Source organism: Mustela nivalis (genome assembly GCF_964662115.1).
Source record: "Mustela nivalis genome assembly, chromosome: 5".
NCBI classification, from domain to species: domain Eukaryota; kingdom Metazoa; phylum Chordata; class Mammalia; order Carnivora; family Mustelidae; genus Mustela; species Mustela nivalis.
This window is the reverse complement of record NC_139024.1, coordinates 97,365,880-97,390,714: the sequence shown is the minus strand read 5'-3', so window position 1 is coordinate 97,390,714 and position 24,835 is coordinate 97,365,880. Positions and strand designations below refer to the sequence as shown.

Sequence of the window (24,835 nt, the reverse complement as noted above, 5' to 3'; positions counted from 1 at the left end):
AAAATAACCTCCCCCTCCCCCCACCCCACAACCACTATTAACTTGTATCTTAATATCTAGAATTTATTATTTTTTAGATTAAACTTTTGCTCAATAATGAATTAATCAATGAGGCTGTTCTTATTTACCCAGTTTAAACATGCATAAAATAAGTTGGTGGGAGAGTGGGGGGGTGGAATAGTGATGATTTTATAGAAGATTCTTAGATTATCCTTTTCTCCTGAGCTTGGGAGGATGGCAGGTCCCTTAGAAGGCTCAAGAGCCATGTTGGTATCACTGCCTTAATTTCCCAAATTTTAGCACAGTCAAGTAATAATATGTGAGCAAAAAATGATGATAATTTTTCATTTTTTTTTAAAATGCAAAAGCTACACTGCTCCTGCAAAATTGAAAATGCCTGTAATGTCTGAGCAATTTTGAGAGGATTGATTTAAGTGGACAGGATGACTGTCTGGCTGATCTCTCTGATGAGTATGGAAATACTACTTCTGGCAGGTGAGTGGGATGTGCTCTGAAGGGATTATAGCTAGAACACAACAAGGTACCTTGAGAATTAGTTTATAGATACTTGAAATATTCTTCGGGAAGATAGTCTTGAAGCATCTGTTCTGGGTTTAAATTTTCTCTACTTTCTCTACTTAAAGGTTATTTTTTCCTGTTTAGTTGTTGAGGCTATATATAAGTTATGAATATATAATTCTATTTTTTAATGGCCAATGGAGGGTGCTGTTATGGTCTAAAGCTTCTAATCATAATTTATAGCCTTCTTTTTATAATTCATTTTTGAGCCATATGATGTAATTCTTTTTAGATTTTATTGCTTTATCTTCCCAAAGGGAATAGCTTATCTTGTCTTAGTGGTTAATAAGTGCTTGTATCAAACTCTTCGTTTCCCAAATCATGTCTCTAATTTTCTCTGTAATTTTGGTTGTCCTTGGCATCTTTTTATGGCATTTGTTTGGGACCTACTTTAGGTTGAAGTATCTAATCCACTTTTGAAGGGTAAGCATGGGCTGCTCTGGCCGGGGCTGCCATGAGTAATTGTGTTGGTACGAATGACTCCCCACCACCTTTGGCAATGCATCATGCCCCCTGTGTAAATGCACATGGAAAGCCTGGGCTAACCAGAGTTAGCACGGCCTGGATTATATTTTATCTTTTCTGATATTGGAAATATAAAGTGTTCTGTAGATCACGCTTTTGCTATCTATGATCTTGCTGAGGAGCTGACTGATTTTTGATGGCTCCTTGAGTTGGTTTTGTCTTAGCTAAGGCATGTCCAGGAGTGTCTTCAAAGATAAGGATTTTATTATTATGCTCAGCCAGTGGTCTCAATGCAAGAACCTAACTTGTGAGAGCCTATATGTGTGTTGTCTACAGTTTGTTGTTGTTGTTGTTTTCAAGGAAATTCCAGCACGGATGCATGCTTCAGCCTTTCTCTGAGCAGGCAAGGCAAAACAATCTACAGAATTTTGTGTCCATTGGGGAGTCATTCTGGTCACGTAGTCAAAAGGAAGAAATCAGAGGATGGTACACTGAGAAGGATGATTGAGATAGGGACAGCTTCTACAAGTTTCTCCTCTTCTCTGGGAAGTGGAGTTACAAGAAATAAATAGTGGCTTTACAGCTAAAATAGGACTACCTAATTCAGGGGTGGGACAGAGAGAACAGATAATATGTGTTTAATTAGGAACCAAATGTGTCTTGAGGCCCTTCCCAAATGACGTAGAAATGTAGGAATGTTCTGGTGAACTGTGGGTTTTTGGAGGTCCAAAATAAGAGGATTAGTCAGAACTCTCGTTAAAATGGAAGTTTGGAAGATGTGATCCCCAGGCCCATAGCACCAACAACACCAGCAGCTCCTGGTCAGAACTATAAGTTCTTGGGCCTTCCCCTACACCGACTCTATCAAAAACTCCAGGGGTGGGGCCCAATAATCCGTGCTTTGTCAAGCCCTTCTGGTGATTCGGAGGAATGCTAGTTTTTGTTTTTACAACATTAGGGAAGCAGGTGTATTGACTCTGAACTTCAAACTCACTGTTTTTCTTACTCATCGACAGTGCCTTCCCGGAGTTTCCACATTGAACCTGAAGAAGGTAGTCTTGCAGGGGGAACGTGGATCACAGTCATTTTTGATGGTAGGTTTGGCTCTTACCAAAAGCAAGTTTCTTACTTACTGGTAGTATGAATCCTAAATAATACATGAGGCTTTGGCTAAGGACAGGTGTAAAAGAAGGCCCGAAGGGCATTGGACCCACTCACACTGATTTCTGTGTTTCCAGACGCTCGCTTGCTGATGTCACAGAAGGAGAGTCCATCACACCATCATATGCCCGTGCCTGCTTTCTTATCCCAAGCTGTGGGATGGGACCCTAGGAACCCCAAGTGACACATATGGAAGCATGTAGCAGAGTCCTTGGCAATGTGTTCCCCAGAATCTTGCAGATGGTTCTACATGAGGGAACTTCGAAACTACAGCTCAGCTTCCCCATCTGTACCAGGGTAGAGAGTAATTGTGATGGCTGAAAGTGGATTTCAGTGGATGGACTCAAAGAGAGAAAATTCTTCTTATAAACTCATAAATGAGACCATCCATTTACACTGGAGTCATAAATGCATTTGGAAATGAGGAGTAGTCATTTCATCCTCAGACAAGCTCAGCATGTCACACGGCCCTGTGCAGCCATGTTTTTATATTCTCCAGTGTGGATTGCAACTCTGCTCAGCCTGAGATTCCCCTTTCCCTTGTGTTTAGGTTTGGAGTCGGAGTTCCTTTATCCTGCCAATGGCGCTCAGCTGGAGATACACCTGGTGAATGTGGCTGAGCCCTCCCTGCCCAGCATCCCTTGTGATGTCTCTCCTGTCTTCTTGGATTTGCCGGTGGTCATGTGCAGGACCAGGTAACCTGTCTGGGTAGGAGAAGATCAGACAGGGCCAGTGCTTTGCCTATCGCTGTAATTTGGGGTGGCACATTAGAGCAACTCCCTCTAGGACTGTAGTTATCAGCTATAGCTTTAAAAATATTCCACATGAATACGCTTCTGCAAAGGGCACTAAGGCTTAAGGGAGGATGAAAAGATAGGAAAGAACTTTGAGACATTTATAAGGAGGGGTTGGATTGTGTTTCCAGCTGTGCTTTCTTGTTGTTTGCAAGGAGCTCTATCGCTATTAAGATTTCAATAAATGGTGCCATTTCCCCATCTAAAGAACTCAACTCTTGAAATAGGTATAATTATAGTGATTGTGCCTAAACCCAAGACCAATTAGAAAGGAAATTTGCTTTCGTCCTCAGCCCATTTCCTTTTTGGTATGATTGGTACAGGATTCCAGGTCACCTACCGTCCTATTCAAGTTCTTGATGGCTTATGAAGTTTCATACAAGTTCATTCTCATGTCTTAGAGATCCCGTGTGAAAGTGGATCATTGCTTAAGAGGACAAGAAATTATCATTTCCTTTTGTTTTCTGTTCTCCCCTTCAGGAAGCCTCCCTTTCTTCCATCTCTGCCTCCTGAAATCTAACGTGCAAAGGTCAGCTCTTCCCTGAACATACAACTGAGATGTAATCTTGCTCTTCTTTGAAAGGGGGGGGGATAGAGACTGACCTCTAGGTGATGCTTGCCACAGCTTTGAGGAAGGAGCACGTTTTGTAATTTACAAGAGGCATGGCACGTGTAGCGCAGTGGCCCCGTGTTCTCAACCCTGTGTCTCTCATGACGCTTAGGTTATTGTTCACTTGTCACTTTCATCCTAGAAGGAAGTACTCTGAGGACAAGGGATATGTTAGTACCACCCTTGTTGTCCTTATGGTACTTAGCACAACACCTTGTGAGTAGGCGTGGCTCTCTAGATGACTCTTGAACTGAACTTTCTTGCAGCCCTCCTGCAATTGGTTTTATTTATTTATTTATTTCACAAATTGATTGCTTTATTGATTAAACAAATGACAATAATTAAATAATTAAAGGAAAAAGTATTTTTATTACATATAGAAATAATCCTCCAAAAATTCTCTACTCAGTATCCTTCTTTTATCAGTAGAATACATTGGATGAATTTCATTATTCTTTGATAACTGAAACCTTAAAACGCTGTAGATTTCTCATTAGCAAAATTTTTTTCATTGTGCTATCATAAACATAGAAAAAACAACTTAGATTTAGATTTACCATCGATGGGTGCTGTTTGGTAGTGTAATTGCCTTTAAAATCTACTATTTTTATCTCTCACATACATAAAAAAGGATTCTAGTTTTTGCAGTGCTAATAATTGGCTTCTAGATTCTAATAAAATTTTATTTGACAGGCATATCCTTAGCAATACCCGGAGATTTATCCCCTTCTCTTCTTCTACTCCTATTGTGTTATCTCACTTGTTTCCACATCCCAGTCATCAGAAATATACCAGTGATGTCCAAATCTGTATTCAGGCCAGATCTCTCTCCTGAATTCCAGACCCACATTTCTGATGGTCTGATAGCCATCCCCACGTTGATACCCCACAGGTTGTACTTTTTTTTTTTAAATTTTTTTATTTCTTTTCAGCATAACAGTATTCATTGTTTTTACACCACACCCAGTGCTCCATGCAATCCGTGCCCTTTCTAATACCCACCACCTGGTTTCCCCAACCTCCCACCTGCTATTGGTTTTAAAACTCGGTTGTATGTCTTCCTCACATTTTATAGTGGATATGGGCATAGGGTTCCTGCAGGAACTTGCCCTGAAATAGATCAAAACTCTGAAGTTTTGTATGTTCTATTTCCCTCAATGCCAACATATTAATTATTTTGAGATGTACCATATAATCTATTTTAGAGGAAAGAAACACTGTCCTCGTACATGTACTCATGGGTTGGAAGATGAATATCCAGTTCAGTTAACCCTCAAATGTGAAAAAATGTACATTTTATCATCAGTGAAATACCATCATATTCATTAACATAAAGACATATCTGCTTTCACCAGGACAGGCACTATAGCCTCTAAATCAGCACTGTCTAATCCAGATACTACCTTAGCAACAAATGTAATTTAAAATTTTCCAGTAGCCATATTTAAAAAGTCAAAAGAACCAAGTGAAATTATTTTAATTATTTTTATTTAATGTAATGTAAAATTATTTCATGTATAATCAATATATAAATTACTAACACTATACTTTATATATTCTTTGCACACCAGGTCTTCAAAATCCACAGGGATTTTACACTTAGCATATTGTATTTGCGACTAGCTGCATCACAAGTGCTCAGTAACCACGTATGGCTAATGGTGGCACATTGGATGGTGCAATTTAAGTAATTAAACTCATGCTGAAGAGTTTGGTGAGAAAAGCGTGGAGGGGAGGCACTTCTTAATTCTAGCTCCTTAGTCATCCTATTCCCTCTCTTACAAAAGTCAACATGAAGGGAGCATCAAAAAGGCAAATAAATCATTGTGATATTTGTGAAAAGAGGAGAGGGCATCCAGGATTCTTTTGAGGCATACATGAAGTGTTTATGGGCTGCTTGAATATGTTGAAGGCAAGAACTTTTTTGGCAACATATGAATGAAATCAATGTCTTTGTTTCCTGAAAGAGCCTAGGATTTAAGCCCAAGTCACCCTTGACCCGTGATGTTTGCACATATAATTTTCTTAATCTCTTTGGAACTGTCAGCATTTTTTTTTAATGGAAACTAGGATTAGATTATCTATCAATGTCTGTTCCAAGTCTTGAAGTCCCGTCAACCTACAATTCTGCAAGATAGATTTTTTTTTTAATTTTAAGGGCTTTCTATAAAACAGTTATAACACGTTGGTGTAGGATCCAATCTTTAAAGTCTTGTGGGTAAGTGGATCTAGACTGTAGAAAATGAAACATAGGAATCCTTGCTTAGCTCTGCTTCACAGGTGCTGGAAGAAATTCGGAGTGATCTCATGGGGCTGTGGGCTTTGGTAGTTCACAGTTTTTGGTTCACAAGGATTTCCACTTTCTGCCCTCAGATCTCTGCTCTCTGAAGCACACGAGGGTCTCTACTACCTGGAGGTGCATTCTGGGGGACAGGTGGTGGGCAGCCCCAGTCCAGGACCACGAGACAACTGTACGTTCAAGGTGGGTTCTGAGGATGGAGGAATGTGTATTTACCTTGTCTGAGGGTAGGCCTGTGCTATCAACCAGCAAGTTATAAGTCAGCCAGAGTCTGCTTTGTCAGGGTAAGAAGAAAGGTGGATGGTAGTTGTGAGGTGTCTGAGATGATACCAATGAAAGTTAAGTGTGGCACACTTGTCAGACTCTGTGATTTATGTGCATTAATTTGATGCTCACATCAACTTTATGGGGTAGCTATTTATTATCCTGGTTTTACAGATGAGGGACTTATGGCTCAGGGAGATGAAATAATGTGCCCATCTCATCAATAATTTTGCCTATGTCCTCCAGGTACTAAATGGCAGAACTACAATTTTTTAAAAATTAGTTTAATTTTTAATTTTTGTATTGACTTATGATGTCCTCTAAGTTTCAGGTATATATCATAGTGATCTGATATTTTTATACATTACAAAGTGATCCCCGTGATAAGTCTAGGTGGCCATCTGTCATCATACAGAGTTATTACAATGTTATTAACTATATTCCCTCCGCTGGTGGGAATGTAAATTGTGTGAAGCCACTGTGGAAAACAGTAAGGAAAGAATTAAAAACAGAAATATGATCTAGCAACTTCACTTCAGGATATTTATGTGATGACAATGAAAACACCAATTGGAAGAAGTATATGCTACCTTATGTTTATTATTTATAATAGCCACATTACAGAAACAGCCTAAGTGTCCATCAACAGATGAATGGATAAAGAAGATGGGGTATATATACACGATGGAAAGTTAGCCATAAAAAAGAATAAATCTTGCTATTTGTGACAACATGGACATAATGAGAGGGTCTTAAGCTAAATGAAATAAGTCAGACAGATACAGACCAATACTGTATGATTTCACTTACATGTGGAATCTAAAAGAACTGAGATTTGAACCTGAATTGAGGATTCTATTTTTTTTTTTTTAAATTTTGTTTATGTGTCACAGAGAGAGTCGGAGAGAGAGGGAGAGACAGAGAGAGCATAAGCAAGGGGAGCTGCAGAGGGAGGGGGAGAAGCAGACTCCCTGCTGAGCAAGGAGCAGATACTGGACTCGATCCTAGGACCCTGGGATCATGACCTGAGCTGAAGGCAAACATTTAACTGACTGAGCCCCCCAGGCACCCCCGTGCATTGGATTCTAAGTCTTCATCTAAACTGAAGCCCATGTGAAGTCACAAAGATTATCTTTGGCCAATGTTTCATGTCAGAGCTGCAGTTCTCCTACATCTCAGTAGGGGGAAGGGACTCAGAGACCCAAGTTCTACCTTGCCCTCTGCTTCATGGTTGATTGCTGCTCCTCTTTCCAATCCTAGACTGAAAGGGCATTTGCTAGTGGTATTCTCCTTCAAGCGCAGATCTAAAGGGAAGCAGAGAGAGCGAGAGTTCATGAGTTAATGCCTAACTTATGCTGGAGAAGCAATACGCATACTTGGTTTTAATTCTGTGTTTGGTTCAGCCTCTTGTCCATTTCAGGTTAGTTTTCCACTAACCTCTGAAAGGATAGCTCCGAGATGTTTCATAAAAGCCTTGAGGTTTGACGGAGCTCATTGTCATGGTTGTCCTTACCACAGGGTGACCCCACTGAAGGGCTGTTCATGAAAGTCTCGGTCATTAATTAATGCTTCTTTAGAACAAGACTTCATCCCTTAAATTCATCCCTGTTGCGATTTACATTTCATACAGGCAATTCATCGACAAATTTGGAATTTGCTGTCAGTTCACATTTAACAACTTGCTTCTCCCTCCCAGAGAATCTTGTAATTGTGCTTCTGTACATATGCAGCAGAAAGGAAAAAAAGATCATTCTTTCTTATTAAGCCCCACATGCCCACCTCTCCCCTGTCTCCGTGAATGTAGCAGAAGATGGATGGCCGGGCACCCTCCCTGGTCACCATGCTGTTTTTGGTTTTGATGTTCCTTTCACCCCAGATAGTAAGTATTCCTACTTATTAAAGATCGGAGAGGAGAGCACGGGGAGAGAGGAGAAGCACTTCCTAAAATTGCACATTAAAGGAAACAAGTCCTTGAGTGCTTCGCCTAGCTTGGCGAGTTGATGGAAAATCACCAGGGGACGCAGTTAATGAGAGGCATTCCAAGCTAAATAAAACACGGTGTGTCTCTTTGTTTTGGGACTGGGACTGGGGGGAACTGTGAGTATTAAAAATTAATTCCATCTCGCCAGTCCACTTCAAAGAGCCTGCTGCGGGCGCTGACAAGTTTGAACAACTCACAGAAGGTTTATCAAGCAGCTGGTGGCTGTGGCTTCACTCTCCTAATCTGATGCTTTCCCTCTCTCCCATCTTGCTGCCACTGACCTCGCCGGGGCTCAGGGATCGGCATGAGGGAAGCTTGATTTGGAAGCTCATTAATTTTTCACTTTGTCATGTCTCTAGCTTGCTGGGTGAGCGGGGCCTGTTCTCCTTAGAAATGTACTATTTTTCTGTCGTGTCAGCTCAGGGGGAATCACAAGGGAGAATCTTTCTGAGGTTTAACTCTGAGCGCCCCAGCACGACGAGGAACAGCAGGGAGTGGTCGAGGAGTCACTCTCTTGCCCCCTCGTTTCTGGTGGATGGCTCACAGGCTGAGTGAGTGGTAGGTCTTAACACTGCAAGCTGGAAATCCGGAGGCATGTCTCTGGGTTACAATACCATACAAACCATGTATTTGGTTTGGACTCGATTGTTCTTTTGCCTCAGTTTCTAACATCTGTGAGAAGGACTGGTAATCCCTGCTCTTCCTCATGAAGCTCCCAGGGTATACTTCCAATGGAAATGACAATGGTATGGAGGGCGCCCCAGTGAGAGGTGAAGGCCAGGGTGCAGGAAGAAGCTGGGCGGCCAGGGTCGGATGTGCAATTTGGCAGGTGTGTGTGTGGAATTGCATTAATCCTTATCTTTTGGTGAGATCAGAAGCAGATCCCAAATGGTGAGGTCACTACATTCTTACCTTGACCTTCTGACTGTACATACTTTCTGCGACCTATTCTCTAACCCTCTCTTTTACAAAGGAGGAAACTAGCCTTGATGGCAGGCTGTTCAGCCGTGTGGATCAATGCCTAAAACCCATGCTTGCCAAGCCACTGTCAGCTTTGTTGAAATGTCTTTGGCTCTCCCCTCTGCTTAGGGCTGTCGTTGAACAATGGAGTTATTCTTTGGTGATATTCTCCCTGGGAAGATGGACTTCTGGCTGGAAGCGGACCAAGCAAAACGATCTGTCGTCATTGGATTTGCAAGTGGGAAGCAGTGTAGTTTATAGGGACTGAAGGCAGTCTAAGCGTCTAGAGGAGGTTGGGAGTGAGGGTGTCAGAAGGTGGAGACCAGGTTCTTTTCCTGAGTGTTATCAGCTCATGGGTCAAACCTTGGCCTGGTCAGTGCATTCTTCTGCTTCTCTCTTGACACTGGCCCTGACCATGAAATGCACTAATCTTGGGCTAACCCAGATGCCTATAGGTGAGACAGGACTTCCAGAGTTGTCTTTTTCTCTCCTCTACTTCAAGGTACCATATCATGATTGATTGATATAAACATGTCATAGGAGGCCACTCTATCTTTTCACAGAGATTTGAATGTCTTCTCTATCCCAGGTTGTGCACAAGGATATGACCATGACTGAGTCTGGCATTGTCCCTGCCTTTCTGGAGCTTATAATTAACAGAGAATGTGCTTTGGGGGAGGGGCATAGAAAGATGATTTGGTGTGCCATGACCAGGCTTTCACCTCTCCCATCAGTGCTGTTTCCTCCTTCTCAAAGAGTAAGGTTGCTTCCCATTCCTTGAATAATTTGAATCATTTTTCTCTCAGTAGGCACCGTCCATTTTCCCAACAAATACTCATTTGTGTTCCTACCCAACTTCCATTTTTTTTTTTTCTTTAGCTCACTAATTCCTGCCTAGCTGTTGGCTGATAATTTAAGTTGCAATCCTTTCAATTTAAGTAAACAAATTCTTGTCTAGGAAAATTAAAAAATCCTTCAAGATTCCAAGATAACAAGTTACAATAATGGAATTCTTAAGCCTGGCCTACCTACTTTCTTTCTGGTAAAATGTGCTCCCGGGTATGGCAGGTGGGCAGGGAGAAAGAGACTTGCCAAAGTTTGGACAGTGCAGTGCAGGGCAGAGAGAGCTATGTGACCTCGATGAAATTTCCTTTACCTCCTCTATGGAAAAACGATAATAACATCTGTCACCTTCGCCTCACAGATAGATTACGGGGATAAAGAGAAACAGATGAAAGTTGATGTGAGGAAATGTAACCATTTGCTACCTTAGACTAATATTTGATGGGGAATGACTTTTGCTTCTTGTTTGTGGTTGTGATACGCTAATGAATCACTTCCTTGTGATGACCTTTCCTGAACAGTTTTCCAGGGCACAGACACCCATTGTTTATCAAGTGACACCACCAAGTGGAGCTCCAGGTAAGAAATCCCCTATTAGACTGGAAGAGATTATTATGCTGAGTGAAATAAGTCAAGCAGAGAGAGTCAATTATCATATGGTTTCACTTATTTGTGGAGCATAACAAATAGCATGGAGGACATGGGGAGTTAGAGAGGAGAAGGGAGTTGGGGGAAATTGGAAGGAGAGGTGAACCATGAGAGACTATGGACTCTGAAAAACAATCTGAGGATTTTGAAGGGGTGGGGGGTGGGAGTTTGGGGTACTAGGTGGTGGGTATTATAAAGGGCACGAATTGCATGGAGCACTGGGTGTGGTGAAAAATAATGAATACTGTTATGCTGAAAATAAAAAATAAATTAAAAAAAAAAAAAAAAAAAAAGAAATCCCCTATTAAAATAGGAGCAATTACGGATCCCTTTGCCAGGGCTATTGCAAACTCTTCTCTCCAGGTGGGTGCTCTCTATAAATGGGATCATTGAGCTTCTTCTCTGATGCTGTTTTAAAAATAAGTGTCAACCTCTGGTTTAATTTTAACCAGGTTTGGTTTCACCTTTGGGCACTTTTGCTCTGTTACTTCGCTGAAAACTAAAGAATCCAAACACAAAAAGAAAAAGAGGCTAGCAAAATCAGACCAGGTCCTGCTGGAGAATGGAGGAAATATAAATCATCATTGCCCTTAACCTGCTAATCATCCACTTTGTAGCAAACCTTTATTGAACGTTGTTGTGAGCCACACTCTGTTCTAAGCTTTTGGTGTGTATTGTCTTATTAGATCCTCACAAGAACTTGAGGACATAGGGACTATTATTATTCTTCTCGGCAGACGAGGAAACGAAATACTAAAAGGTTATGTAGCTTGCTTAAAGTCAGCTAGGGAGGGTACAGCCAGGATCTGAACCCAGGCAAGCAGAATCCAGAGTGGGTAGATATAGCCAACATTTTGTTCTGTTTTGAGGGGTGGTGTCCTGTACCACACGGAAGGCCAGCAATCCTGATACATACCCCGTTTTTTTTTTTTTTTTAATTAGAAGGCACATGCACACATGCAAGAGCCAGAGGCTAGAAGAGGAGAAGAGAGAGAAAGCTGAGATTTTCATAAAAGAAGGGATGGCAGCTAAGAATTAGATTCAAGAATGGCTAAGCCTGTCTTACAACTAAGTAGTAAGCACAGCGAGGATTATATATAATTCACTGTCTGATTCTTGGCAAATTCCTATGTCTATTTCAGATTGTTCCTTTGTTCAGGCTTTCCAGATGGTGTAATTACGGGAATACAAGTTGCTAACTGTTTATATGTAGTTGTGTCTAAATGCATAAACTGATCTCGTTTTGAATGGCTTGACTGCTCAAGAATGTCAAAGTGGGTATCCGAGTTGCTGGAAAGTGTTTGCACTTCTGTGTATGTGTATAGACTCAGATTACATTGTGTGTATTTAAATGATATCCTGAAGACTATGAATTTGGCCTGATTTTATATATGCAGGTTATTCAGAGATCTTCTCCTTTCCATGTGTCTGATTAACCAAGGCATGATCACGTTTTATTAAAAAGAGATGCGGTCTGAAAATCACAGGCCGACGTTTGGGTCCCTGCTGTTGGGGTGTTAGAGAGCTCTTGTTTCAATGGCAGAAGTCCACAGGGCGAGGGCTGAGGAGGGAGCCTGCCGTCAGAGGTGTGAAATGGGATGCTGGCTCACCCAGATCTGTCAGGCCCGTTTCTCTCACCGAGCATGAGTGCAGCACCCTGTCTTCTCCACCTTCTGGAGGAATGATCGCTGGCTGGCCTGGTTAGAATGGAGGGGTCCCTCCAGGCAGGATCCATGCAGCAACATCTTTGAAGTCACTTTCCAGACAATTACTCTCACTAGGTTTGGGAAACCTGCCCAGAGTGGCAGCCCTGGAGATGAGGGAGGTGGTGGAGACAGGAGAGATGACATTCCATTAGCAGTTGACTTTCTACCTGTGATGAACTGTCCTCCACGGTGACGTGGAATTGTCCAGCACCATGGACAGGCTTAGCCACTTCTTAGCCTCTGTTGGGTTGCTTTGTTGAGGAACAAGTCAGAAAGTCACAGAATTCCCAATTTCTATAACTTGTTACCAGTTTTTAAAATTGTGCCCATCAGAGCTAGGGATCAATAATTTAGCTCTATTGAAACGAAGGGAAATTATTTTGCCAGTTGTTAACAGGAGCAGAGAACTGCAGACTCTAGGCTTTCTTCATGTCTGTGATCTTTGTCTAAGGCATTAGGTTCCCTCCCTTTCTACCCACTCACTGTACAGTGACTCTCGTACTACCTGGAAGGGTCCCATGGTTTCACTGCCAGTCATCCAAAGACCACATCTGAAAGCATCTCATACAACTACTACACAGGCACAGTGTGAAGGGAATACCTTCTTGGTCATGTTCTTTTGGGACTTTGAATGTGGCCATGAAAAGATTCTAAGTCCTCTGCATTCAGTGGCCTCATGAGCCCCACGGGTGCTCTTTTCTTTTCCATCTTTGCGGTTTTAGTTATTTCTTTTTAAAGATTTTATTTATTTATTTGACAGAGAGAGAGAGAGAGCGCAAGCATGAGCAGGGAGAGCAGCAGGCAGAGGGATAGGGAGAAGCAGGCTCCCTGCTGAGCAGAGAGCCCGATGTGGGACTCGATCCCAGGACCCTGGATCATGACCTGAGCTGAAGGCAGAGGCTTTAGCCAACTGAGCCACCCAGGCACCCTGAGGTTTTATTTACTAACCAAAACCTCTCTCATCTCTTCACATCATTTGTGAGACTACAGCACAGATGGGTAAATTCTTTAATTATCTGGAAGGCACGCATTTCCAGGTCCTGGGGTTGTCTGGTGAGCCTGAACTACATCACCTTGCTGTGGTGTGTTTGTTTAAAACTTTGCCTTATGTAGTTGCACAGAGCTGAGTTTAGGTGTTTTCAACTATAGAAGAAATCGGCTCATGTAACATCCGGGAGGGGCCCCCAAACTGTTATCGAGAAAGAGTTACATCAGATTCCTTTCTCACCTCTGGTGAGCAGAGCGGGTCGGGGCAGTACCGAGAGGGCACCTTGCTGAGAGGGGATTGCTGATGCCTGCACTTCCTCTTGAACTTGAACTCAAAAGAGGGGAATATTAAGGAAACGTTTGCTACCCAGTGGAAATCCCTGTGAGTCACACAGAGGAGTGCAGCAGTAGAAGTCATCCATTCGTCAGTGGACTAGGTGGACATGAACTGCTTGCAGATCTCCAATTTGCCCTATCTTTGAAGACTAGCATATTGGTTGAATGAAGGAGATAGGTCATTGCCCATTGCCACTGTTCTATTTCATCTCATCCCCTCCTTTCTTAGTTTCCATCCATTTGGGTCATCCTTGACACTTAATCTTTAGTACTCTGAGATATGGAAAAAAGTTTAACATCCGGAATACCCAGCCTCTCCTGGGTGGTTCATATTAGCAAGTGTCCAGAGGAAAGTCTCATGAAATGTGGAGCACCCCAAGGACATTGTTCTTAAATCCCATGATGGTCTACACACAGCCAAAAAGGTAGAGCAAGGCAGCATGTGGAAACCAGCCCCTTGCTCCTGAAAGCCTCATACTTCATGGGATTGTGAGGAAGACCTGTTACTGCTTCTGTGCCTCATATTTAGATGATTAAGCCTGTGATTACAATAATCGGTTATTTTAGACTTTCCAACGTGTAGTATTGATCACAGGATCATATTTGGGGCTCCTTTCTTGTATGGTTTGTAAAAAGGCATTAATATTCTGACTCATGACCAGTTTGACCATATTAAATAGATGTAACCAAAAAGAAATAGTCTATGTTGTAATTTACAGTTGGAGCTAAGTCTGTGTAATTTTTAAAAAAAATCCTCTTAAAACAGGAAAACTAATACATGTGTATGGATGGATTATCACTGGAAGATCAGAAACCTTTGATTTTGAAGCTGAGTACATTGAGAGGTAAGAATGTTCATCTGGGTGTTCAACTAGTTACAAATATGCTGGATTGCTTCCTGAGCCCAGCTTCCCCAATAGCAATAAATTGTGAGCAGTTGGCACAGAACTGCTGTTTTCCTCTTTGTAGTTTATGGTCCCTGGTGAGCTGGGCTTCAGCAAACTTTGTTAATGTCATTGCAACTGGTCGATTAAGTTGGTCCATTTATATACTGACAACTAGTCACTCTGGGCTCAGCGTGAATCGCGCTGTAATTGCATCCGTGGGTTTTCTTTTTCGATTCTCACCCTTCTCCCCCTTGTTTCTGAGGCTGAAATAAATTTTTTATAAAATGACGCATGAACCCAGAAGACCATTATAACTTCCCTGTTTGGTTGGTATGCATTTGTGCATTTAGAAATTCCATTAGTGTGATGGGAGGAAGGGAGAAAGCACTGAGAGCTGTTGAGTTTTACTGTTTGCTGGGAATGATTGGGATTGCCAACATGACTTTCTTCACCAGAGGCTCATGGAATAGAAGGTGTTACTTTTAAATCAGGTGTGCCAGGGAAAGAGGAGGACCAGAGGGAAAGTGTTGAAGTTGTAGTCTTTGGCGGAAGCTCTAAGCCACTGATTAGGCAACCTCTGAAGTAGTTAGAGCGAGGACTGATGAGGTAGAAGGAACCTAGTCTTACTATAGCTGAGCAGACTCTGTATACTGGGTCTAATTGTCCTTGTACTCCTCGAGAGGATGGTAGTATCTTCCTCTGTTCTGTTCCCTCTCTGTGATTCTGCCCTACTTGAAGAGGACATGATCTGGCTACACTCAGGATCTACATTTCTGGCATTAATTCATGGTCAGCTTGTTTTGAAAGGAAATCACTCTTTCTGTGGAGACTGGAAGCCCCAAGGTCATCCTTAATAATATGCCACATTCACTGCTTGGTTCCATGTCAGCCTGAGTCTGGGATACAGTATTTGAAAGGCATAGACTCTGGGTAGACCCAATAGAGCCAATGTGGACATGATGAAGATTTGGGGGGGAAAAGGGAAAGGCTCCTTCTGCCGGTGAAAATGCAGACCATGAAACAGTGCTGTGCGCTCCTACCTGTAGGCTGAGAATTGATTCAATGTCTCCTCAGGGGACAGGCTTGGGCCACGTGCAGAATTTCTCATAAATCCAAAGGAGAATGCTCAGAACAATGTTTCCTGTGAGTTTTGCCAGGAATGTTTACTGGGACCCTAACGCTATTATCTCATGTCTTCTCCCCCATTTTTTATCCAGCCCATTGATCATGGAAGCTCAAGGAGACAAATGGGTCACAGCCTGCTCTCTTGTAAACAGGCAGACAGGAAGCCGGTGAGTGTCTTTCCTGCCTACATACATGCTTTTAGTTTCTTCCATGTGGGTTTCTCTCTCTCTCTCTCTCTCTCACATACACACACACACACACACACACATACACACACACATCTATTTTTTAATATAGATCACCCATAACTGCTGACTACCTTATTTTTAGACTTACTGGAAAATACATGGTAATTGATTCAAAATGCAAATTGAAGTGGATTCTGAAACCAATCTTGAAAAAAAATAGCTAATACTAAGTGTTCATTCTAGGCCAGACCCTGTCTAACACTTTCACATTTAGGTTATCTGATATCCTTGTGAAGACATTATGGGTATTAGTCCCGCTTTATGGCTGAGGAAACTGAGGCACAGAGGGTCCAGTAACTTGCTTAAGGCCCTGCAAAGAGAAAGCAGCAGATCTGGAATGAATACCTGGGCTGACTAGCTAGCCTCCAAGTTCGTGCTCTTAGCCACTCTGCTGTAACGACCAGCCAAAGGAATAAAAAAACAACTAAAATTTGTCTATGTATTACAGTGAATTTTTAAAAAGAGTGTCTACATGCTAACAGTTTAGCTAACCAAATTTTGCTGGATTTCACTTCACTCAGGATTGAGTAAATTTAACCATCTTTTGAGGCCATCATAAGAATTATACTCTATCGCTTAGTGTTTTAGGACTGACATTTTATAGGGCCAAACTCTATAATGTATCTCCTCCTATTGTCTTCAATTTGCTTGCTCAGGATCCTTCTTTTTTGGGTTGACAGTTTTCCCCCCAAAATCTTTACTTAAATTCTAGTTAATTGACATAGAGTGTAATACTGGTTTTGGGAGGAGATTTCATGATTCATCACTTACAGATGACACCAGTTGTGCTCAATAAAGTGCCCTCCTTAACCCATCACCCATGTAGCCCATCCTCCACCCACCTCTCCTCCAGCAAACTCAGTTTGTTGTGTAGTTAAGAGTCTCTATGGCTTGCTTCCTTCTTTTTTTCACCCTTCCACTATGTTCATTTGTTTTGTTTCTTAAATTCTACATATGAATGAGATCATATGGTATTCGTCTTTGTCTGGCAGACTTATTTCACTTAGCATAGTATCCTCTAGTTCCATCCACGTTGTTGCAAATGGCAAGATTTCCTTCTTTTTTATGGCTGAATAATATTCCATTGTAGCTACATTCCACATCTTCTTTATCCATTCGTCCATCAATGGACATTTGGGCTTTTTCCACAGTTGGAAATTTCCATAGTTGGCTATTTTTTTTAAGATTTTATTTATTTATGACAAAGAGAGACACAGTGATAGCAGGAACATAAGAAGGCAGGAGTGGGAGAGGGAGAAGCAGGCTTCCCACTGAGCAGGGAGCTTGATGTGGGACTCAATCCCAATACCCTGGGATCATGCCCTGAGCCAAAGGCAGTCACCCATCAACTAAGCCACACAGGCACCCCCATAGTTGGCTATTGTTGATATTGGTTTTTTTTTTTTTAAGATTTTATTTATTTTATTTGACAGAGAGAGAGATCACAAGTAGGCAGAGAGGCAGGCAGAGACAGAGGGGGAAGCAGGCTCCCTGCTGAGCAGAGAGCCCGATGCGGGGCTCGATCCCAGGACACTGAGATCATGACCTGAGCCGAAGGCAGCGGCTTAATCCACTGAGCCACCCAGGCGCCCCTGATATTGTTTTTATAAACACTGGGCTCTCTGTGTTCCTTTGAATCAGTGTTTTTGTATCCTTTGGATAAATACCTGCTAGGGCAATTATTGGGTCATAGGGTAGTTCCATTTTTAACTTTGAGGAACCTCCATACTGTTTTCCAGAGTGGCTGCACCAGCTTGCATTCCCACCATCAGTGTAAGAGGGTTCCCCTTTTTCTGCTTCCTCACCATCTGTTGTTTCCTGTATTATTAATTTTAGCCATTCTGACAGGTGTGGGGTGGTATCTCATCATGGTTTTAATTTGTATTTCCCTGGTGAAATGTGATGTCAAACAACTTTTCATGTGTCTGTTGGCCATCTGGATGTCTTTAGAAAAATGTCTATTCATGTCTTCTGCCCATTTCTTAACTGGGTTTTTTGTTTATTTTTTTGAGTGTTGAGTTTGACAAGTGCTTTATAGATTTTTGGTTATTAATCCTTGATCAAATATATCATTTGTAAATATCTTCTCTCATTCTGTAGGGGGTTCACACTTAATAATAGATTTTTTTAGTAAGAGTTTTGGTGTCCTTGTTGTAAAGGCTTTGGAAAGAATGGAGAGGTCTGAAGAGAGTGAAATTTTGTCTCTACACCATGTGTTTAACTGATAGCACATTTATTGATGAGAACTCTAGTTAGTACTATTCTACATATTTTCTCCAATGAGTTCATTATGCCTTCTGAATCTGCCATTTTCACTGACTAGCTGGCATTTTATTTTATTTTATTTTATTTCATTTTCCTGGCTAAAGAGCAGAACTACTGAATTGAGTTGTCTGGGAATTCTCACCACTGGTTTTGGTTCTTTCTCTAGCTATCCTCTTCAGGAAGACCATGGTCTTGGGACTCTGCAGTGCCGTGTAGAAGGCAACTACATCGGTCTGTCCAAGAAGTAACATAAGTTGAAAGTTCTATGTGTTTCTTTTTCTGTATCAGAAAAATACTAGTTCAAGGATTGCTTCTCACAAGGATGATTATAGTCACTACCAGCTGTTGAGAACGGCTTTAAAATCTATATGAAAGAGCTTAAATAGAAATTAATTTAATCATCACAGTGAGTGGATTGGTGAGGCTGGTGGAATTATTTTCACTTTAGAGGAGAGAAAATTGCAGCTAGTGACCAGGGCAGCTGGTTATGGATTTACCATGTTTAGTGTGACTTTCAGCCCGGACTCTGAGCTGCTATGTGCTACCACATCTATCCTTTTATTGTTGGAAGTCAACAGTGACTGTGCTGAGTCTCAGAGGTGTTTATTTTGGGCATTGTTAAAGAAATTACAGGTCTGGGTGGTAACTTGGTGATTATCTGGAGTCCTTGGGTTTATGGTAGCAAGGACCTGGTCCCTGTGACACAGGCAGACTCCTGTGTTAATGTCTGTTTCTTTTCGTTACAGGCTCCCAGAATGTTAGTTTCTCAGTATTTAACAAAGGAAAGTAAGTAACTGGAAGCAAGCAAATTTATCATCACCTTATATTATTGATCTCTTTCTGGTCTTGCTTATTTTTTTGGAATCTTTTATAGTGGAAAATTCTAAACATACAGGAATAAAATAGCATTAATGAAACCTTGTGTACCTACCTGATTTTTTTGACTTAGGTGAATATAATTGTATCTTACACACTCATCTTGAGGTAATGTAAATATTTCAATGTGATGATGGCACAAAGTGGTGGTAATTAGATCTTCAGTAATCTCATAAATTTAAAACAGGACATTGTTCCATAAAATGCACTGTACCATTCTAAGAAATGCCTTCCTCAAGATAGAAAGGGTCCAGATTTCATAGAGTTTTGGAGAGGAGATTATGATTTGGAATGGTTTCTGCATGCCTTAGCTAATGTTCTGACACCATATAACTTGTCAAGGGTTTTCCTGAAAAGCATACTCTCTAGCTGACATTCATCCCATTGTGGTGATAGTGGCATATCACCTACAGCTCCCAGTCCCAAGAATGGAGGTTCTCTCCCTCTTTTTCTCAAATTTAGGAAGGAATAACACTAGTATCTATTGGGTATCTACTATAGGCCATTTTGTTACTATGCCCTTTCACATTCATCTTTCCCTAACATTTGTGATGTTCTGTGAAGTAGGTATTATTGGGACTCCCTGGAAGTAGGTATTATTATCAAAAACTTTCAAAATCACAAAACACAAGTTTCCCCATGGGTATCATTCTTTACTCATCAAAGGGAGCTGGTATCCAGACTGTTCAAAAGATCAGGGGAGGCTGGCCCTTGATCTTTGTTGTAGGCAGCTGATTTAAGAAATGCAATCTCGAATGCTTTTTTTTTTTTTTTTTTTCCCATCTAAAGCAAACCTTTGTCTTGGCAGGTCCATAGTACATAAGAATGCATGGATGATCAGTGCTAAACTGGAACTTTTCCTGTACCAGACACACTCAGGTACTAATGCCTTTCTCCCTGAACTCCTCACTCCTTCCTTCACACCTCGCTCAATGTTGGATTCTTCTTCCCTTTCTCCTGGTGCCATTTCTCTAAAACCAGGAGCACCTGAAACTGTCCCCCTACCCCCCATAATGATGGGTGACTCTTAGGTTTTGGGTGAGAAAAAATTGCTTGTGTGTGTGCTATATTAAAAGAGGCTTGATCATAGACAGAGTTTGTGGATAAAAAATGAATGAAAGAAAGGAAGTCATCCTTGTTCTGTGTTCTGAGAAATAACAGAAAAGCAGTGGCCCCCAAAAGTACAAAAGTGTATCTTTCCGGTTACTTTAATGCCCCATCTGAACATTCACCCAACAATTTATGACTTGCTAATATTGATGTTCAACGATGGTGTGGCTCTCTGAAGGGTAAACTTCCATGCTGAAAAATGAATGCTGAAAATTGGAAACTTGGATGAAACTGTGAACCCAATTTGGCAGTAGGAAGTTCACCACTGAAGAAGAGCGCTTAGGTTTGAGTCTTGACAATGATCATAAAACCATTGTAGACGCGACTGTGAGGGAGGAACCCATTCCAGGGACAGCAGGATCTACCTTTGCCAAAAGTGCAAGAAATATAGTAGGTGGTGGGGCAAATGTCATTCACTCTATTCACTCTGTAGAGGGGATATAATTGTGTAAAAAGCTGAATTTTGACCCTTGCCTTTATTTTTTTTACACAGTGTAACTAGTCTCTTTGGGAGTCAGTTGGAAGAAACCTCTGAGGGGATGGTGGTAATGAGGGCCAAGAGAAGTGGGGCTGGAGCTTGCTGAGTGTTTTACATGTGAGCTCAATGTTTATTTAATTCAGATGAAGACACAGACCCAGAAAGGCAAAGAAACCAAAGTTCCTAGTGCTAGAAAATGCAAATCCAAATTCAAAATCTTACACACAAAAGTAATAAACAATGGGAAGTACACTCTCCTGGCCACCTGACCACAAGCTTTGTTGACCAACGCTCTTGAACCCTGAACAATTACAGGCTGGCGGGTATCTCCAATCACATAGCTATTTCATATTTCTGGCACCAATGTCTTCTTGGGATGAGGACTCTCAGGCCAGAGAAGCTCAGAGCAGAGGAGGTTATGGGAGAGGGAATGTGGACAATGACATGTTGTGAACGGTGACAGAGAGTTCCCAGCAGAGCTCTCTGAGGGCTAACATTCAGTGATTTGTTGAGTTCTATTAAGTCATTTAGTCTTTCTGAGGTGTAATTAAATACCTATGTACTGGACAAAATGGTGTCCGTCCTACTCTAAAAACTGTCAAAAAAAGGAGTTGAGGAAGAATCTGGGGATTCATCTACAGTTTTCCTCCCAACTCTAGTCTCTAATTTATTCAGTTACTAGTTTCTGTTGGTTTTACCTACCATTGGTTTCAAGGTACAGTTTTAGTTTACTTACTGCAATTAGACCTCCCATCGATTTCTTAAAGATGATGTGTCTACTCTATCTCTACGACCACTGCCTCAATTCAGAACCCCATCATCTCTTGCCCAGCTTGCCACAATGGCCCCCAGGGGCCCCTATCTGCCATCTGTCCTCTGCTGCTTCCATGCTTAACATCGCCACTGCCATGCCCTACACCAAATACACACCTGATGCTTCTCTCCTGCTGGCTGCCCTCTACAGGAAACGGTACAGGTCTCAGACTCTGGTCTTCTCCTCATCAGCTTCTCCTGCTCCGTTGTTCCCTCTTACCTTCCAGCAACACTGAAATGGACTTGAAACACAACTTCTCTCCATACTCAGCCTATCACTTTATTTTTTATTTTTTTAAAGATATTTTTCTTATATATTTATTAAAGAGAGAGCATGAGAGGAGAGAGGCCAGTGGGAGAAGCAGACTCCACGCCATGCAGGGAGCTCGATGTGGGATTCAATCCGGTGACTCCAGCTCTATGACCTGAGCTGAAGGCAGTCGCCTAACCAACTGAGCCACTCAGGCGCCCTATCACTTGTTTTATTTAAACACCCTTTCCCTTCTCTCTCTCCTTCACTTGGCCAGTTCTAACTAATGCTTTAAGATTCAGCTCCAGAGTCATTTCTAGAAATTTCTTTGTAGTCCACCAGGCCCTCACTCCTAAACCTCCCCTGTGTACTTTCATGTACTCTTTTTAATTTCACTAGCCCAGGATGTCACAATTATATTGTTTCATGGACAGGAGCGTTATGTAAGAAATGCCCCGATAAACTCCACAACAACTCATGATTAGCTCCTTTGTATCTTCGGTTTACTGGAGAACACAACTCGTCTTCCCCTGCAGGGAATGGAACTTAGAATGGTTAAAATTGGATCATAGAGAGGAAAGGACCAGAAAATCTTACATCTGGGGACTATGAGGCATCTGACAGTGGGGTTTTGAAGCAGTCAGGAGGCAGCACAGAAGGATTGAGGGGTGAGTGCACACCGGGAGAGGAGCATGCAAGATGGGGAAGAGGACAAGTCTCCTGAAGACGGTAGTGGGATTCATTCTTTTGCTTAGTGCAAACTGCAGACTCATATGGGTGAACAGGGCCTTGCTTGGTGCATCCGAAGTTGATTCCTTTATAACATACTACATTACGTTATAAGTAATATGTTACATATTCTGTAACATACATATACATTGTACATTACATGTTCTGTGACTTGTACATTGAGTACTTGAGGTCTGGTGACAGACTGCCTAAGAAAGCATCATGGTATGTAGGGATTTCTGCTGATAGCATGAGTGACTTTCAAATATTGATCCTATAGGTATTATACATACTGCTATAGATGAGTCCTTATATGCGTTTTGAATGACTATTACCAGAAAAAGTTCCAGCCGTTGCTCATCTTAGAAAAGTTGACATTGGAGCGCCTGGGTGGCTCAGGGGGTTAAAACCTCTTCCTTTGGCTCGGGTCATGATTCTGGGGTCCTGGGATCAAGCCCCACATTGGGCTCTCTGCTCGGCGGAGAGCCTGCTTCCTCCTCTCTCTCTGCCTGCCTCTCTGCCTACTTGTGATCTCTGCCTGTCAAATAAATAAACAAAATCTTAAAAAAAAAAAAGAATACATTATTGAGGGGTGCCTGGGTGGCTCAATTGTTAAGCGTCTGCCTTCAACTCAGGTCATGATCCCAGGGTCCTGCGATCGAGCCCCACATCGGGATCCCTGCCTGGTGGGAAGTCTGCTTCCCCCTCTTCCTGGCTGCTGCTCCTCCTGTTGTGCTCTCTCCCTCTCTCTATCAAATAAATAAATAATATATTTTAAAAAAGAATACATTATTGGTAACCTTCTATTATTATATTATTATCTGGGTCACATTCTGGTCTATATTCGGAAGCTTACTTTTTTTTTCTTTTGCAGAAATACTATCGGTGTTTCCAGACACTGGGAGCCTTGGGGGAAGAACAGACATCACAATTACAGGAGACTTCTTTGACAATCCTGTCCAGGTTACCATAGCAGGTAACTAAGTTGAAATGGCTGAAAGTAGTTCATAGTTTTAAATGCTGTAGGAGATTACATACCTCTTACGGCATGGAAAGAGTGGGGGGAGCAATTTTTGCCTTTTCTGACTCGTCACACACCTGCCATAAGGTGTTTGACCCATTTTGTGGAGACCAGGTGTCCTGCAGGAACAGGGTGTTCTGCGGACACACTCATAATTCATGGGCAATTGCGTCAGGGTCTTCATCCTGGGAATGAGGAGAAGGGAAAAGTCTGGCAGCCTCTTCACAAAGGTTTACTCCTACTGAAAGGCAACCTCTCTCCTCACCCTCCTTGCTCAGCCTTCTCTATAAGCTAGAGTAGATAGGCATTTGCTATGTAGATTCTTCTGGAATGTCTTTTAGGCTAATCCTTCTGTGGGACTCTTTGAGCACCTTCTGTTCTGCCAGGTAGACGTCTCCTCCAGTTGGTGACGCCAAGGATGCGGGAACATGTCCTCACCATCTCACGTCACACCTGTCCTCCCATGCTCAGTTGAGTGGTGGGGTGTGTCCTCAGTGAATGGCATTGCTTTGCCTGGCTTGCTTTCTGATTACTATAAGCTGCCCTCTGTCCCATTGCCCTGCCTTTTCTGACTCGTCACACACCTGCCATAAGGTGTTTGACCCCACTCCCTTTCTTGGCCCCCTGCATTTTGGGGGACAATATTTGCTGCATGACCCACATCCAGTTCATTGCCTTAGAATAGGAGCCTGTCTACTTCAGCGTGGTTGTGTTGTCTTGCCATTACTTCAGTATACCTATCTCTCTTTCTTCCTCATTCTCTCTCTTTCTTTGTCCACTTATCTGATTTAAAAAATTCCCCTCAGGTATTCCATGTGATATTAGAGATGTGTCTCCCAGGAAGATTGAGTGCACCACCAGGGCTCCAGGAAAAAGTGCAAGGCTCACTGCCCCTCAGGCAGGTAAGGAAGTCATCACCACGGCTGTTCAGCGAACTCGTTACAACCGCGAGGGACGGAGAAGTAGAAATGAGTGTTTGCTCCCTCAGCTGTTTGACTGGTTAGCTCTGTGAGCTCCAGGCCCCAGACACCACTGTCAGGGCTTTCCTTTCAGAGAGGTGCTTAGCTTTGTTTTGGTGTTTCACCACACTGCACTTCTAGCCCCAATCTGATGAATGACCAGTGAGGTTCAGGGGAGACCTGATCTGGAAAGCATAACTACAGTCAAGACATTGTTGTAGCCACTGGTGGAAACCCCTAAGCTGCCTCCCTCCACACCATGGGTCAGTTGGGAGTCCATTGTCTGAGAAGACCAGAGCATTCAAGGGCCCTCTCCTGTGCTCATAATGACAGCAGCAGGCAAGGCCAGGGAGTGGGGCATGGTGGGGTGCATTTAAATGCCATTTCTTTTTCTTTGGAAAGTAAGGATGTGTTGTTGCCTCAAGTTTATGCCTGAAGTGG

At 42.2% G+C, this 24,835-nt stretch overlaps 1 protein-coding gene across 20 annotated transcripts in view; it reads left to right on the top strand.

Moving 5' to 3' along the window:
* PKHD1 (PKHD1 ciliary IPT domain containing fibrocystin/polyductin) overlaps positions 1-24,835 on the top strand; it is a 485,802-nt gene that overhangs the window by 7,805 nt on the left and 453,162 nt on the right. For all 20 annotated transcript variants that reach the window (XM_082729339.1, XM_082729341.1, XM_082729340.1 and 17 more), the window contains exons 3-14: positions 369-495; positions 2,061-2,138; positions 2,756-2,900; positions 5,983-6,091; positions 10,478-10,535; positions 14,400-14,478; positions 15,738-15,812; positions 18,325-18,389; positions 18,905-18,944; positions 19,843-19,913; positions 23,289-23,390; positions 24,242-24,337. In XM_082729339.1, the coding sequence (XP_082585465.1) occupies positions 444-495; positions 2,061-2,138; positions 2,756-2,900; positions 5,983-6,091; positions 10,478-10,535; positions 14,400-14,478; positions 15,738-15,812; positions 18,325-18,389; positions 18,905-18,944; positions 19,843-19,913; positions 23,289-23,390; positions 24,242-24,337 (970 nt within the window). In that variant the 5' untranslated portion in view covers positions 369-443. The remainder of the gene's footprint in view (positions 1-368; positions 496-2,060; positions 2,139-2,755; positions 2,901-5,982; positions 6,092-10,477; positions 10,536-14,399; positions 14,479-15,737; positions 15,813-18,324; positions 18,390-18,904; positions 18,945-19,842; positions 19,914-23,288; positions 23,391-24,241; positions 24,338-24,835) is intronic.